Source organism: Rhineura floridana, chromosome 9 (assembly GCF_030035675.1).
Source record: "Rhineura floridana isolate rRhiFlo1 chromosome 9, rRhiFlo1.hap2, whole genome shotgun sequence".
In the NCBI taxonomy this organism is placed as follows: domain Eukaryota; kingdom Metazoa; phylum Chordata; class Lepidosauria; order Squamata; family Rhineuridae; genus Rhineura; species Rhineura floridana.
The window spans coordinates 83,125,101-83,138,388 of record NC_084488.1 but is presented as its reverse complement, the minus strand read 5'-3'; the positions used below and the strand labels follow the sequence as shown (position 1 = coordinate 83,138,388).

Below are 13,288 nucleotides of genomic sequence, written 5' to 3'. Positions count from 1 at the left end.
TGGGGTCTAAGGGCTACATTTTCTCTTGGCCAACTCTTCGGGAGACATATGCCAACAGTAGGTGTGGCCAAAAATGCATGTAGCATACATAGACATCCCCAATCTTTCTCAGATTATCTGTATAGATCAGGTGTAATCGCTCCTTCTCTACTCATCAAATGATCAATCTGATGACGAGGTAGAGAGCAATTTTGCATCCCCATTAGGGGTCCAACCACCCCAGCACTACGTCTAGCTTTTTTATAAAAAGATTTTTGCCACTGCCAAAATCAGTGGAGGTTGTGGGAAGGGGGAGAAAATTATGTTTCAAGGGTTAGATCATTGTAATGTTTTTTAAAACGCTATTGATTTCTCACGACTATGGGCAGGGATGGAAGGATCTATTGATTTTGATGCTCTTAGCTTCTCATTTTTCTAGTCATAAATTCAGTTCTCCACATTTCTCCATCAATCTGTGATTTTTTTAAAAAAACCAAGAAATTCTTTTGAATTTTAGTACAAATTTCTCCTAATAAACACATTTTTGTATGCAGTTTTGTCTAATGTACACATTTGTGCAAGCAATTTCCTCTATTATAATGTATTTTGTATGTTATTTTTCACTAATATATTTCTTTTTATGTAGAATTTCCCCTCATATAATGCATTTTTGTAAATATTGGTTGGTTGGAGAACTGCATTGCACAATTCATATAAGTGTAAATTTCGAAGGATGGTTGTGTGTTGGTTTTCATATTGTTTTGGAAAGTGTAGATTTGATAGATTTCCCCCCACCCCTAGCTGTGGATTACCTTAGTTTTGTTGTAGCACTGGTGGTGTGGACAGGAAAGGGTTGATGGAAGTCTGCTGAAATTACCTTTGTCATTTGTTTATTTGTTGAATATTATTTGTTTAAAATATTTATAAATCGCTCCTCCTCCAAAGGAGCTCAAAGCAATGTACAGCTGACATCTAAACAACATCACACAAACAGTAAAAGCACAGCACTGAAAAAAAAATTAACCACCACATGAAAACACTGATTCAGATATTGTGGCTGAGAATTCAGTATTGGTAGCAATGTTGCCAGAGACATCTTTTGCCAGGGAGATTACTGGTCTATGGCTCTCAACAGGCAGGCATTCCTTAAGTCTTTCGAATGGGGTAAAAAGACATACCTTCCCCTGCAAGCTAAGGATGATATAATCCAGGTCTGTGTGTGAAATAGAAATTTTAATGGGGTTTTTTGGGGGGGACAGAAAAGAGAGAGAGAGAGAGACTGCTCAAAAAACAACAAAAAGACTTGTGGCACCTTACGGTCTACTTCATCAGATGCATAAAATAGTATCCTGAGTCACAGGTATACACACACACTTTTTTTGGGAAAAGTGTGAGAGAAATGAAATGCAGAATGTACAGAGAGTAATATGTAATTAACAGTGGCCATTCACAAAACAATTGTTGATCATTTTCTTAGAATGCTGAGGGGAGTTTGGGGACTCTCTAAGTGTGTGTGTGTGTTTATTTATATATTTATATTTATATCCCACCTTTCTCTAAGGAGCTCAAAGTGGTGTACATAGTTCTCCTCCTTCTCCATTTTATCCCCACAACAACCCTGTCAGGTAGGTTAGGCTGAGAGATGGTGACTGGCCCAAGGTCACCCAGCAAGCTTCATGGATAAGTGGGGATTTGAACTCTGGTCTTCCAGGTCCTAGTCCAACACTCTAACCACTATACCACATTGGCTCTGTTGTGGGACTGTTTTGGTTGTGCCTGTCTCTGGAGATCTACTCTTGGGCAGTACACTGGGGTATCTATTGGAGCATTAAGCTGTGGCTATACCTATGCTCAACCTGTACATTTGTAAATTACAAAATACTGTAAGCTTCCAGTAACCTCCTTCCGAAGGAAACCAAACTCAGCTAAGGGTTGTGCCTTTGGAACTCTTAACTGTTCAAAACAGTTGTGGCAAGCATCACATTATAACCTCAACAATTCTTCTTTTTAAAAAAGAAAATCCTGGAAGGAAAAAGCTGTTTTGGGAAGGGGTGATTGGGATTGGGGAAGGCAGCAAAAGACGTTCCTTAAAATATTTTTCCTGCCTACAGTTTCCCCACTCCTAATTATCTCCCAAGTAGCTTTCTCCACCTCTCCCCATCACTTATTTGATCTTAAATTGCCCCATCCTGAAGCAGCTTTTCATGTTTGAAAAACCCATAAAGGATCGTTGGGTTCATTGCAACAAGGATGGAAAACCCGTGATCCTCTAGATGTTGGCGCATGACAGCTCCCATCATCCCTAAGTGGGTGGCTGGGGCTGATGTGATTTGGAGTCCCAACAACATCTGAAGGGTCACATGTTCCCCATCCCTGCATTACAAGCACTGGTTTGTAACACGTAGTTTGGCCCAAAGTCTAATAGATAACCTCCGTCTACTCATGTTCACTGACGATCTCAAAGAATTAAAAAAAGTCAGTGAGTCAAGAGTTTCCTTTACAGAAGCCAATAAAGAAAGTTACATAGATTTTAGAGTTTAATGGTAAAGATCGACTGTACAAACCGTGATATTTTAGACATCTCATTCCCATGAATGGTCTGCAGAACAGAAGCATCTCCAACTCTTTTCTTAATCCAGAGCTCATAACCAATCTTACTGTAGAGCAAGAGCATCAGCATCAGTGGGAGCAGGAAGAGAATGGCCAAAATAAAAGTAGCATATATCTTCTGATGGACAGGACTGGCCCATTCTTCCAAGCAGCAAACATACTCTTTTTCATAAAGGAAGTCATATTTATTCTGAAACAAATTAAGTGGAAGTCACACATAATATATAAAAAAGAGCTTACTCCTGATCTACAGACAAAGGGCAGTATAGTTCTACCGCATCACATCAGCGCAAGGATTTCTGCTTGCACAATGTGGCTTTCCCCCCACTTCTTCCACCATGTGTGCCCCACGTCCTCCCCAAATCTGCTTCCAAAGATTGGGGGAACCCCTAAAACATATTTAGGGGGTGTGCAGGGGGAAAAGAGGGTGAGAATGTTCTGTTGGGTATGCAAAAATCCTTGCACTGAGTGAGAGAATGTTTGCTTAGTGTTATGTTGGATTCCACCCAAAGGAAGGAAAAGGTGCATCCTATTTCATCAAATATACACAGAGGTTTAAGCATAGGCTGTAATAAACCTGACAAAACTGCCGTGTCCTGACTCAGGATGCATTCAGACTTGGGGTTTATTGCATTAGTTTTACTGATTACAATGACAGCACTTCTGTCTCAATTTCTAACGTTCCTTTCACACTGCAGTACCTCTTGCATTAAGGAACTGTGGCTTTTTGACTGATATACCCCCATGCTCTGCTAAAGTTCATTCATACCAGTGGGCGTGGTGTGACACAACAATGAACGTCATTGGGCATGTTACTACTCCCCCACTCTTCTGTGATTGCACACTTCTATTCCCTCATGATTCCCCCTTGAAAATGGCAGGAAAGAACTGTATGCTGGTATACCACTCCAAATTTAGTCAGTTCACTCCTGCAATTTTCTGAGTTAATTGGACTGCAAATGGATTTTTTCGGGAAGCAATTAACACAGAAATGAGTGCTAAATGTATACTATATCCCATTAGATTTCCAGAGGTAGCTTTTACATCACGTGAAAGATCAAATGAAATGTGGAAATTATCGAGTAAGGAAACATCGGGAAAACGGAATAAACGGCTGTCTGAATGCAGCTTCAGGAGTGACCATTGGTTTATTTAGGTGTACACCATTTAGGAAACCAGCCAGAAAAGCCTTTCCCGGCCTTGTTACCTGAGCAATGACTGAACCTAGAGATGTGAAGCCCCGGGGGTAACAATCAGAAAAAAATTGGGGGGAAAAACTTTTTTGTTTTTTTCCAAATAAATTTGGGTTACAACATGTAAAAGAGTATAGAAGCTTGTTTCAATCTGGAAAACTTTCAGTTTTTCAAAATCCATGATAAATATTATGACAAATATGAAGAAGTTGAAACAGATGCTGACAGCTCAGAAAATGAGACTGATTAAATTTCATGTAGTATTCATTGATAATTCCCCCACTCCTCTTTTTCACAGCTCTTTTTATGGAAATGAGTGCTTTATGTCTGCTTAACCCTCTAGAGGGGTAGAAGAGACCAGAATTTTCAGAATCCATAATAACTTTATTTGTTTAGTGTAGTGTTGATGGTTCTCCTGTTTTTATTGTTTTTTGCCTGTACCTCATAAATTGTCAAAATGGAAGAGATGGTAAGTTCTTTATAGCTCCATTTATAACAAAAAATGTTGAAAAGTAAAATCAATTTGTAATTACTTTCTGAATAAACTGTTTTTAATATACCAACTATGATAACTTAATACAAACCAAGTCATACATAATATATTTTATGTCTAAAGTAAAAAAAAATACTTTTGATCTTAAAGGGTGCTAAAAAAAATAAGCATTGCATAGTTTTCCATTTTCCCCCAAATTAATGTTTTTCTGGGGGGGGGACCGGAAGGGGGAACTGTTTTCCCCCCATGGCTTCAAAATATCTGGAAAATTTACATCTCAAACTGGACCTGAGGCATTATGTATGTAACATTATGTTCTACCACTGAGCAATGTGCAATCCACACATGCAGACACACTAACCACCATTTCTTTCTGATCAAACTAATTGATCTAGATCAGGGATGGGGTTTACAACCATTTTAAAAGCAACCATGTTGAAAACACAGCAGCCAAATATGTGGACAGCAGCCTTCTGTTATTGTAGGATGATACCTAAAACAATTGCAGTTGAGGGGCAAAATAAGACACTGACACATCAGCTTGGGTTGAACAAGGGCCACTTTATTAAATTACAGCAGACAAACCCAATTTTAAAGTGACCTGCAGAGGGGAAAAACTAGATGCGGGACTATCTATAAGCAAGTAGCTTGCCATACAGCTCTTGGGCGACCAGCCCCTGCTGAGGCAAGGGCAAGCCCATCTGCTTACCCCTTACCTCGGCCACACCTTGTAGGTGAGTAGGGGGGCCTTCCCACATCATCCCCACCCGGGGTTGAATAACCCTTGGGTAGATGAGATGAGTTGGCCCCAAAGGCAGCCCATATCCTGTCCTCAAGCCGCAAAGCCTTGCCAGACAGGCCTGCGGAACCGCCAATCACCTCCAAAGGTGCCTAAGGGGGCCACCTAGCTGTCCTTAACTATTTCCCTTCCCGCACCTTCCTGCACCAGTGCTATAACAAAACTGCCCCATAGGGCATTAGCCTTCAATATATCAATTGTGCCAAATCAGCGAAACCACCTATTAATAACAATGCCCCCTAACCCGATTCCCTCCCCCTCCCATAGTGTGGAGCAGGTGAAAAACCTGCCCGCCAACGAGGGTGGGCAGCATAAAAATTCCTACTCGGCCCTGAAGCGACCCATATGCACACCATAAAAGAGGGAGGGCGGGGTGGGCATTGCAATTCCACAGAGGAAGGTAGGAGGGGCAGCTGGGCTTAAATAAGCCCTCCAGCCTCGCCCCTCCCTTCAGCCAAGTCACGCTCGCATCATAGGTGCAACGTGCGACTTTTGCCTCACTTAAAGATGGAGGCGGCAGCTTTGCCCCCATCTGCAATTATGCCCCGCCCGTCAGCCGTGCAGCGAGCGGGGCATCATTAAGCTCTATGAAACAAGGAAAGTTATGGCAAAACCCAAGGTAAACTTTTAAAAGAAACAGGTTGAAAATACCCTGAACCTATTATCTAGAACCAGAAGCAGTAGAGGTAAATTACATGAGACATAGTTAAGCCAAGTGTTTAACCCAATCAGTACGGCAGAGCCAGTATAAAAATTATTTTCAGTGTTCATCCCATACATCCAGTAAGCCGTCTTGTAAATATATCTTTTCTGATTTAACCATGAGAGCCAACTATAACCCTGTTCATTAGTATCATTCACATGTCAGACCAATGCTGCAGACACAGAGGCTTCACTGCTGCAGATGTTTGTGCTGTACACTTAGATATGGGGCTGGTCAGTGCAGGTAACATCAGGGCCGAGACTAGTCAGCACAGCCCTGCTCACATTGGCTTAACATGCAAGCAAAGAGAGGTAACAGTTGCTACAACCAATTGTTCCTCGACAGAAACAGGTCTTATTTGCTTGGGTCCATTTCTACGGCCACTGTTTTACAAATACTTGGAATTGTCAAACACTTGTACAGCACATAATATTTATCTCCTGAAGAACAGCAAGGAGGAAAATCCCAAGCTATTCATACTGATATTCAACACAAACTGGCCTATGAAGGTATAATTGCACAATCCCACAAACCATACCTCTAGTCGCTGTACGTGCCACATAGGTGACCCAACAATAGCTGCCAAAAACCAGACTATGCCTGAAAATATAGAAAGGGTAGCTGTGTGAAACAAAAGCAGGAAATTAAAGCAAGCAAGTAGCATTTTCATGTTAATTGGTGATGAAACCAGATGGAACATCTGGATCAGATATTGCAACAAACATTTTAACATTAGCAAGCATACAGAGGGTGATTAGAATTAGGGCTAATTGTGAAATATACATCTTCCCTGTAGGTAAATTCAGAGCAATGAGCTATACTTTTTTTAAAAAGTTTAAATATTTGGAATTCTGCATCTCCTTTTCACAAAACTAATCAACACTGGGGAAGGGAGAAATTAGAAAGCGAATCCAGTGCCAGCTTCAGGTTTTGGGGATGGTGAGAATTTAGGCAGTATGCATGCAATGGACTTCTTCTCTGACTGGACCCTGCACTATCATTGCTGCCCCTTCACTTGTATTCTGTTTGTGGATCAATCCTCACAACTGGCTCTGAGTGAGAAACTAAGACAAGGGGAGGGGGATTCTCCACCTCCTCTCTGTGGCCACTGACTACATGCTCAGAGAACAGCCAACAACTGCAAAAAAGAAAAGCAGGGCCTGGAGCCTCTGGAGTTCAGCACTGGGCCCCTGCAATGGTGTGGACATCAGTGGATTCCCAACAATGCCAATCCCAGATGCCATCCTGGAGTGAATCTGGGACTCTTCTGCCATTCGTTGAAGTATAAGATAGAGTCACTTCCAGCTATGTTCTGAGAAATATTAGCCCACCAAGCAAGTATACAGGCACCTAAGGCACATATGCATTGCCTGGCCTCTTTTGGATGCAACAGAGATTCTCAAGGCATTCTGCCTATTCCATTGTTTCAAGGATGCACTGTGGGCACTTTTTAAAGAATTCTGAACATGTGGAAGCCACCAGGGTTTCAGGAAGGAAAAAGTCCTAGTACAGCTCATGCACAGACAAAAGCAAATATATTTTAATGCATTTTAAAGCATTTTTGCCCTCCCATAGAATTATCACCACCAACAGAAAAAGAGAGAAAGAGGAAGGAAACAATGTTATATACTGGGAATCAAGTGGAACGAGGTCATTTTTACAGTGAACATTTGTTGGAGAAGTTGCAAAAATGTAGTTTGTCTATGGAGTTTTGGCTGTGGAACTCATTTTGCACTGGGCCTTCATACAAAATATGCCAACCAAAGTATTAACAGGGATTAGCTTTGTGGAGCACATTACTCCAATGCTATGTGAATTGCAGTGGCTTCCAGTTTGTTTCTTGGCACAAGTTGAGATGATACTAAGCCCTAAAAAGCTTTGGTCCAGGCTATTTGAAGGTCCATCTCCCTATGAGTCTGTCTACCCACTATATTAACCATTGGGAGCGGGCTGCTCCATGTTCTTTTGCCTTCAGAGTCTTAACTGGCTACAACATCTGAAAGGTTCTTCTCAACAGTGGTGTCCAGTTGGCTTCTCTTTGGCTTCATCTCTCTTCATCAGGCAAGCAGTGAAGCCATCCTGTTTTGCATTTGGCTTCTTTTAATTATTTTTCTGCTGTTGCAGTTGTGTTGCTGTTACTCCCATTTCTTTTAGTAACTTTATTTTATTATTGTGATCGTCTTGTACCTTTTAGTTTGAAATTTTTATAAGCTGCTTCAGAAGACTTGTGGTTGAAAGGTGGGGTAGACAATGCACAAATAAATGAAATAAATAGTTTCACTTGATTCAGTATGCCCAGCAACTGATAAAGTATGTTTGGAAAGAGGGACTCTTAATTTGTATGCATCCCAAATGGATTATTCTTAAAACAATCAGAGAAACTGAACTTCTCAGATAGCAGCCACATCCCTCTAAATCAGAGATGGGTAACCTGTAGCCCTCCAGATATTGTTGAACTCCAACTCACATTGGTCCCACTCAGCATGGCCAACGGCCAGGTCCAACGAAATCCAGAGGGCCCCAGATTCCCCACTCCTGCTCTAAAGCCATCATACCAAAATCGTGAAATCCTCAGCAACATACTGTATACTTATATATCAAAGTTGCCTGAGACCTTACCAAGCATTGTGTATGCTCTTCTGTTGGTGTATTGCCATTTCATTTTGAGAGGGTGGACGATCCCATTATGCCTTTCTACAGCAATGCAGGTCATTGTAAGAATCTCAGTAACTATTGCAGTGGATTGAATAAAAGGCACCATCTTGCAGGCAAAGGCACCTATAAAGGATTAAAACAAAACAAGTCTTCAACATAGTATCAATCTCTATATTGCACCATAGAACAAAACACACCAATAGAGGCAATGTATAATTTTTCATTCAGTGCCTCGTCCTCAGAGGAATAGTTTGTAACCTGAAGTGCACTGGAAAGATCTACTAGTGTACTAAAATTGCTATTACTCATGATGGCTATATCACAAGTAATATATGCCATCAAACTTTAAAAAGCAATGAAATTGGGCAGCTACAGTGAATGCACCAGGGGAATAGGAAACCTGACCTCCTCTCTGAGATAGTGTACTGCCCTACAAATTTGTAAAAATGCCAGCACAATTTGAGTTGGTCTTTCACAGTCCAATTTACTTCCTGTGTAGCTTGGAAGAATTTGGTAACAAGACAGTCTCAAGCGCAATGTTTATACACCAAGTACATATTACAGGCATACCCCACTTTAACATACACAATGGGACTGGAGCATGTATGTAAAGTGAAAATGTACTTAAAGTGAAGCAATTATCTATGCATGTACTGCACTGCAATTGCCACTAGATGGCAGCGGCGTCATGCCATTAAGTGTCTGTTATTGCGACGTGCGTACGTTAAAGTGGGGTATGGTGGAGTATGGAGCATGTACGTTATAGCGAGGCGATGTTAAGTGAAGCGACGTTAAGCAGGGTATGCCTGTATTTCCTTGCAAATGTGCTTGTTGCACAGGCATCACACTTGAGACCAGCCTCTGCAAAACATTAGCTTTGGACCACATGCACTACTAGGAATCACAAAGAGGATGATGTTCTAGTGGCAGTTGCATTTTTTTATTTAATATTTTTATATCCCGCCCTGGGCTCCTGCTGGGAGGAAGGGCAGGATATAAATCAAATAATAAATAAATATCCCACCATTCCTGCAGTCTGGAGCACAGGGCAGCCAACAGTAACAATAATAAAGCAACCACATGTCAGTAAAACATTAAAAACACAGAATCAAATAACATACAATAGGCAGCAGCAACAATATATGTAGGACCACAGTCAAAAAATAATTACGTCATGGTCAAACACCGGGGGGGGGGGAAGTCTTTAGACTTTGCCTAAATCTGGTGTGAGAAACTCACAGCCTTCCAAATTTTGTTGGACTCCCAACTCCCATCAGCCCCAGCCAGCATGGCCAATAATCAGGGATGACTTGGCAGGGCTAATGGGTGTCAGAGTCCACCAACATATGGAAGGCCACAGTTTCCCCACCCTGTCTTAAATATTGCTACAGTTGTGGCAGACAGACTATCACTTGGGAGTTCCAGAGACATGGGGCCACCACCAAGAGAACTCTGTCTCATGTAATCACTGCCCTAGTCTCTGTTATGGACAGGACCTCTCCTGCTGATCATAATGCACAGACTGGGTGATGGTGGGAAAGATGCTCCCTAAAGTACTGTATGAGTCAAGGTGTGCGTTAAGGTGCAAAGCAGAGGGGTGCCAAAAATTCAATTCTGTACATCTGTGTTGAATAAGGAACTAGGAATCAGGAATTGAGAAAGGAACTAATTTCAATGGAAGGAAGACTGAATTCAAATGTTGTTGAAGGTCCTGGAAGGAGGAGAGTTTGACTCTGTCTGTGCATAAAGGTGGTTCTGCTGTTTGTGCTCTAGTTAACGTCAAAATTTTCTGTATAGCGGAACTTCCGGGAAGGGTGACTTAGCCTGTGCCTGCTTTTGAGACGGGCTCCTGCCTCAAAAGAAGCTTATTCAGATATATCAGTCAGTTTTTTCTTTTTTTTTTGACTGATTAAACTTCTCCCGGGTAGGGAGAAACGAAGAGATTAACCTCAAAGCCTATTTTTGTTGGGACGACCAGATCTCATTAATTTATGGGACGAGGTCCAGCCGACGAAGGTGGGACGGATTTTCAACAGCAAGCTCTATCTGTTAAAGCGAACGTTCATCTTATCTTCTAAGAGAGAACGCACTAACAGGCAAGCACCCTTCTTTCTATATTTTTCTTTTACTTGACTTAAATTGTTGCTGTTTAAAAGAGATTTGCCAGATTGATCAGTTTTTGACATCTCACTGGGGAGCCATAACTTCTCTCTGCTACGCACTAATTAATAGCTTATCTCTGTTTTTGTTGCAAAAAGCTGTCCTGGATTTGCATTCTAAAGATATACACAGAAGAGGGATTTCTATTCCAGATTTTTATTTTGAAAAATATTATACTGTTTTGAGACTACTCTCTTTTTGGTCTATTTTATTTTGACGAATCTGTTTCTTGACGATTGCCATTAATTGTTTCGATCCTGGGAACTGCATTTTGTTTACTTAACTATTGGAGAGATAAGGCTGTCTGCTCTGTTTATACTGTGATGTCACCAAGTTTGGAGTATTAACCCAATTGTTGCTGAAATAAGAAGTGGTTTTCCTATATTTTTCTTTTAAAATGGCAATTAAGAAAGTGGCTGAAAATCTGGAAATAACTATGTTTCAGAAAATAATGGATGAGATTGAGATAACGAAAATTGAATTGAGTAAAATGAAGCAGGAGATTAAAGATATAAGGGTCCCTGTGAGAGAGGTGACCCTGGAAGGGGTCCCTGTGAGAGAGGAGACCCCGGAGATTGGAACAGGGGTCCCTGTGAGAGAGGAGACCCTGGAGACTGGAATAGGGGTCCCTGTGAGAGAGGAGATCCCGGAGATTGGAACCAACGTGGAACAGGAACAAGATTTGGAGTCTATGGACTTTAGAAATAAAATCTATTGTTTGGAACTCAATGTTATCTCTGAAGAAATGAATGAAGATTCTAGAGATAAAGTTATCAATGGCATGGATAATCTTCTGGACTGGAATGATGTGATGGAGCCCAATATAGAGAAAATCTTTGGAATTAACTGCAGCCATGTGACAATGGAAAAACTTTTAAGAGATGACCCAGTGTATTTTGAAAAAAAGAACAGAGATATGATTTTACAGCAGTATTTCAGCAACCTATTCAGAATGGATGGCAAGAAAATATTTGGGATAGAGGTAATTCCCATCAGACTCTTACTATATGACTATGGCTTTGACAGCAAGATTATTATGGAATACTGATAATGGAAGATTGGATATTGAAATTACTGGACTTAACAAGACTACTGAAGATGGAAGATGGAAAATGGAACTAATAGAGATAATAGAACAATGGCTACTGAAATTATTGAACCTAACAGATTCTGATGTGATGGATTAATTGAAATGTTTATTTTGACTATGGTTATGACAATAAGATTATCATAATTAGTAATGAGATGGATTAATCGATATGCTTATCTGGAAAAAAAATTGATAGATATATTTCTTAAAGAATTGAAACCTCTCTTTGACTTTTTGTGGAAAGAATAAAGTAATGTTTATGAGATTTGATGATTAAGTAAGATAACTACTGGAGGAAAGTGATTTTATAATATGACTTAAGAGACAGGATTGTTATATATTATAGACTTATAACTGATTTGATCTTTGACAAATGGGAAGTCAATATTTTACTTTTTATTTTTTATTTTTGTTTTTTTTTTTTCTCTTTTTTTCTTTTTGTTTAACTATTTTTGATTTTGTTTTTTGTCTTTGAATGTTTTATGATTTTGTCTTGTATGTTTTATGAAAATCTGAATAAAAATTATTGAAAAAAAAAAATTTTCTGTATAGCTTTCTTTCAGCAGTACTTTCAGTCCTGTTTTATTTTATTTATTTATTTATTTATTTCGATTTCTATACCGCCCACAGCCAAAAGGCTCTCAGGGCAGTGCACAACATTTTGGGAGGCCCTTCTAATAAAGCCCTCTGGGTTAAGAATGGAAATAGAGAACTAATTACTCTTTAAAAACACCCTTTAAATGTCATCTACCAAAGTGTTATTTACCTTCTACAATGATAGCTATTCAGTCCTCTTGAACGGTCCGTTTATTTCAGTGAAATGTATTGTGTGTGAATGAATAAAATGCATAGAACTTTGCTGCCTTTATGTATTACCTAGAAAATGCTAAAAGCTTTAAAGGTGTAGCTTTTAGTCCAAGGATGTTTAATTCATTTTATTTGGTAGGAAATGCTTTCCATTCTGTTATACAACCCCCTGTAGGAACACCCAGCTCGGTTTATAAACAGCAAATTCTCAGCTTTATTTAGAAAAATATGAAAGCCAAGAATGCTTTCAGTAGTTTTAATTGCAATCAAAATAAAAGCAAAAAAGCTTAAGCATAGGTTTGGAGTATTTTGCTACATTGTACTATTATGACACAGGCTATTTTCCAGGCTCAAGAGCTTCATGGCTACAGTTTTGTATCTGCATTAAAATCTTAAAGACACTTTACAAAGCCACAGCTGTCATGGCCCCAGACCAGGAATCCTCAAATGCAGAGTCTGCCTACAAGAGGAGGAAAAAAAGACAGACTGAGTCCACAGTTCTTCCCATTTGGATCCACTTGCACTGGAACGGGTTCAGAGGAGGGCAACAAAGATGATCAGGGGACTGGAAACAAAGCCCTATGAAGAGAGACTGAAAGAACTGGGCATGTGTAGCCTGGAGAAGAGAAGACTAAAATAAATAACTAAATACCACAACTGGAGATAAGGATAAACAAAATAAAAGGAGTAGGAGACAAGGAGGCATGCTTTATTATGCTTTATCAAAATGAAAAGTGAAAGATGCATGAGAAGAATAAATATTAACATCCTAATGTACCTTTTCCCCTTTTGGGCATTT

General features: G+C 40.0%; 1 protein-coding gene across 3 annotated transcripts in view; it reads right to left on the bottom strand.

Moving 5' to 3' along the window:
• QRFPR (pyroglutamylated RFamide peptide receptor) overlaps positions 1 to 13,288 on the bottom strand; it is a 36,988-nt gene that overhangs the window by 8,253 nt on the left and 15,447 nt on the right. For 2 of the 3 annotated variants that reach the window (XM_061584334.1, XM_061584337.1), the window contains exons 2-4: positions 8,397 to 8,555; positions 6,316 to 6,398; positions 2,544 to 2,779 (exon numbers count right to left, since the gene is read on the bottom strand). In XM_061584334.1, the coding sequence (XP_061440318.1) occupies positions 2,544 to 2,779; positions 6,316 to 6,398; positions 8,397 to 8,555 (478 nt within the window). The remainder of the gene's footprint in view (positions 1 to 2,543; positions 2,780 to 6,315; positions 6,399 to 8,396; positions 8,556 to 13,288) is intronic. The other variant, XM_061584335.1, reaches the window with a different exon arrangement.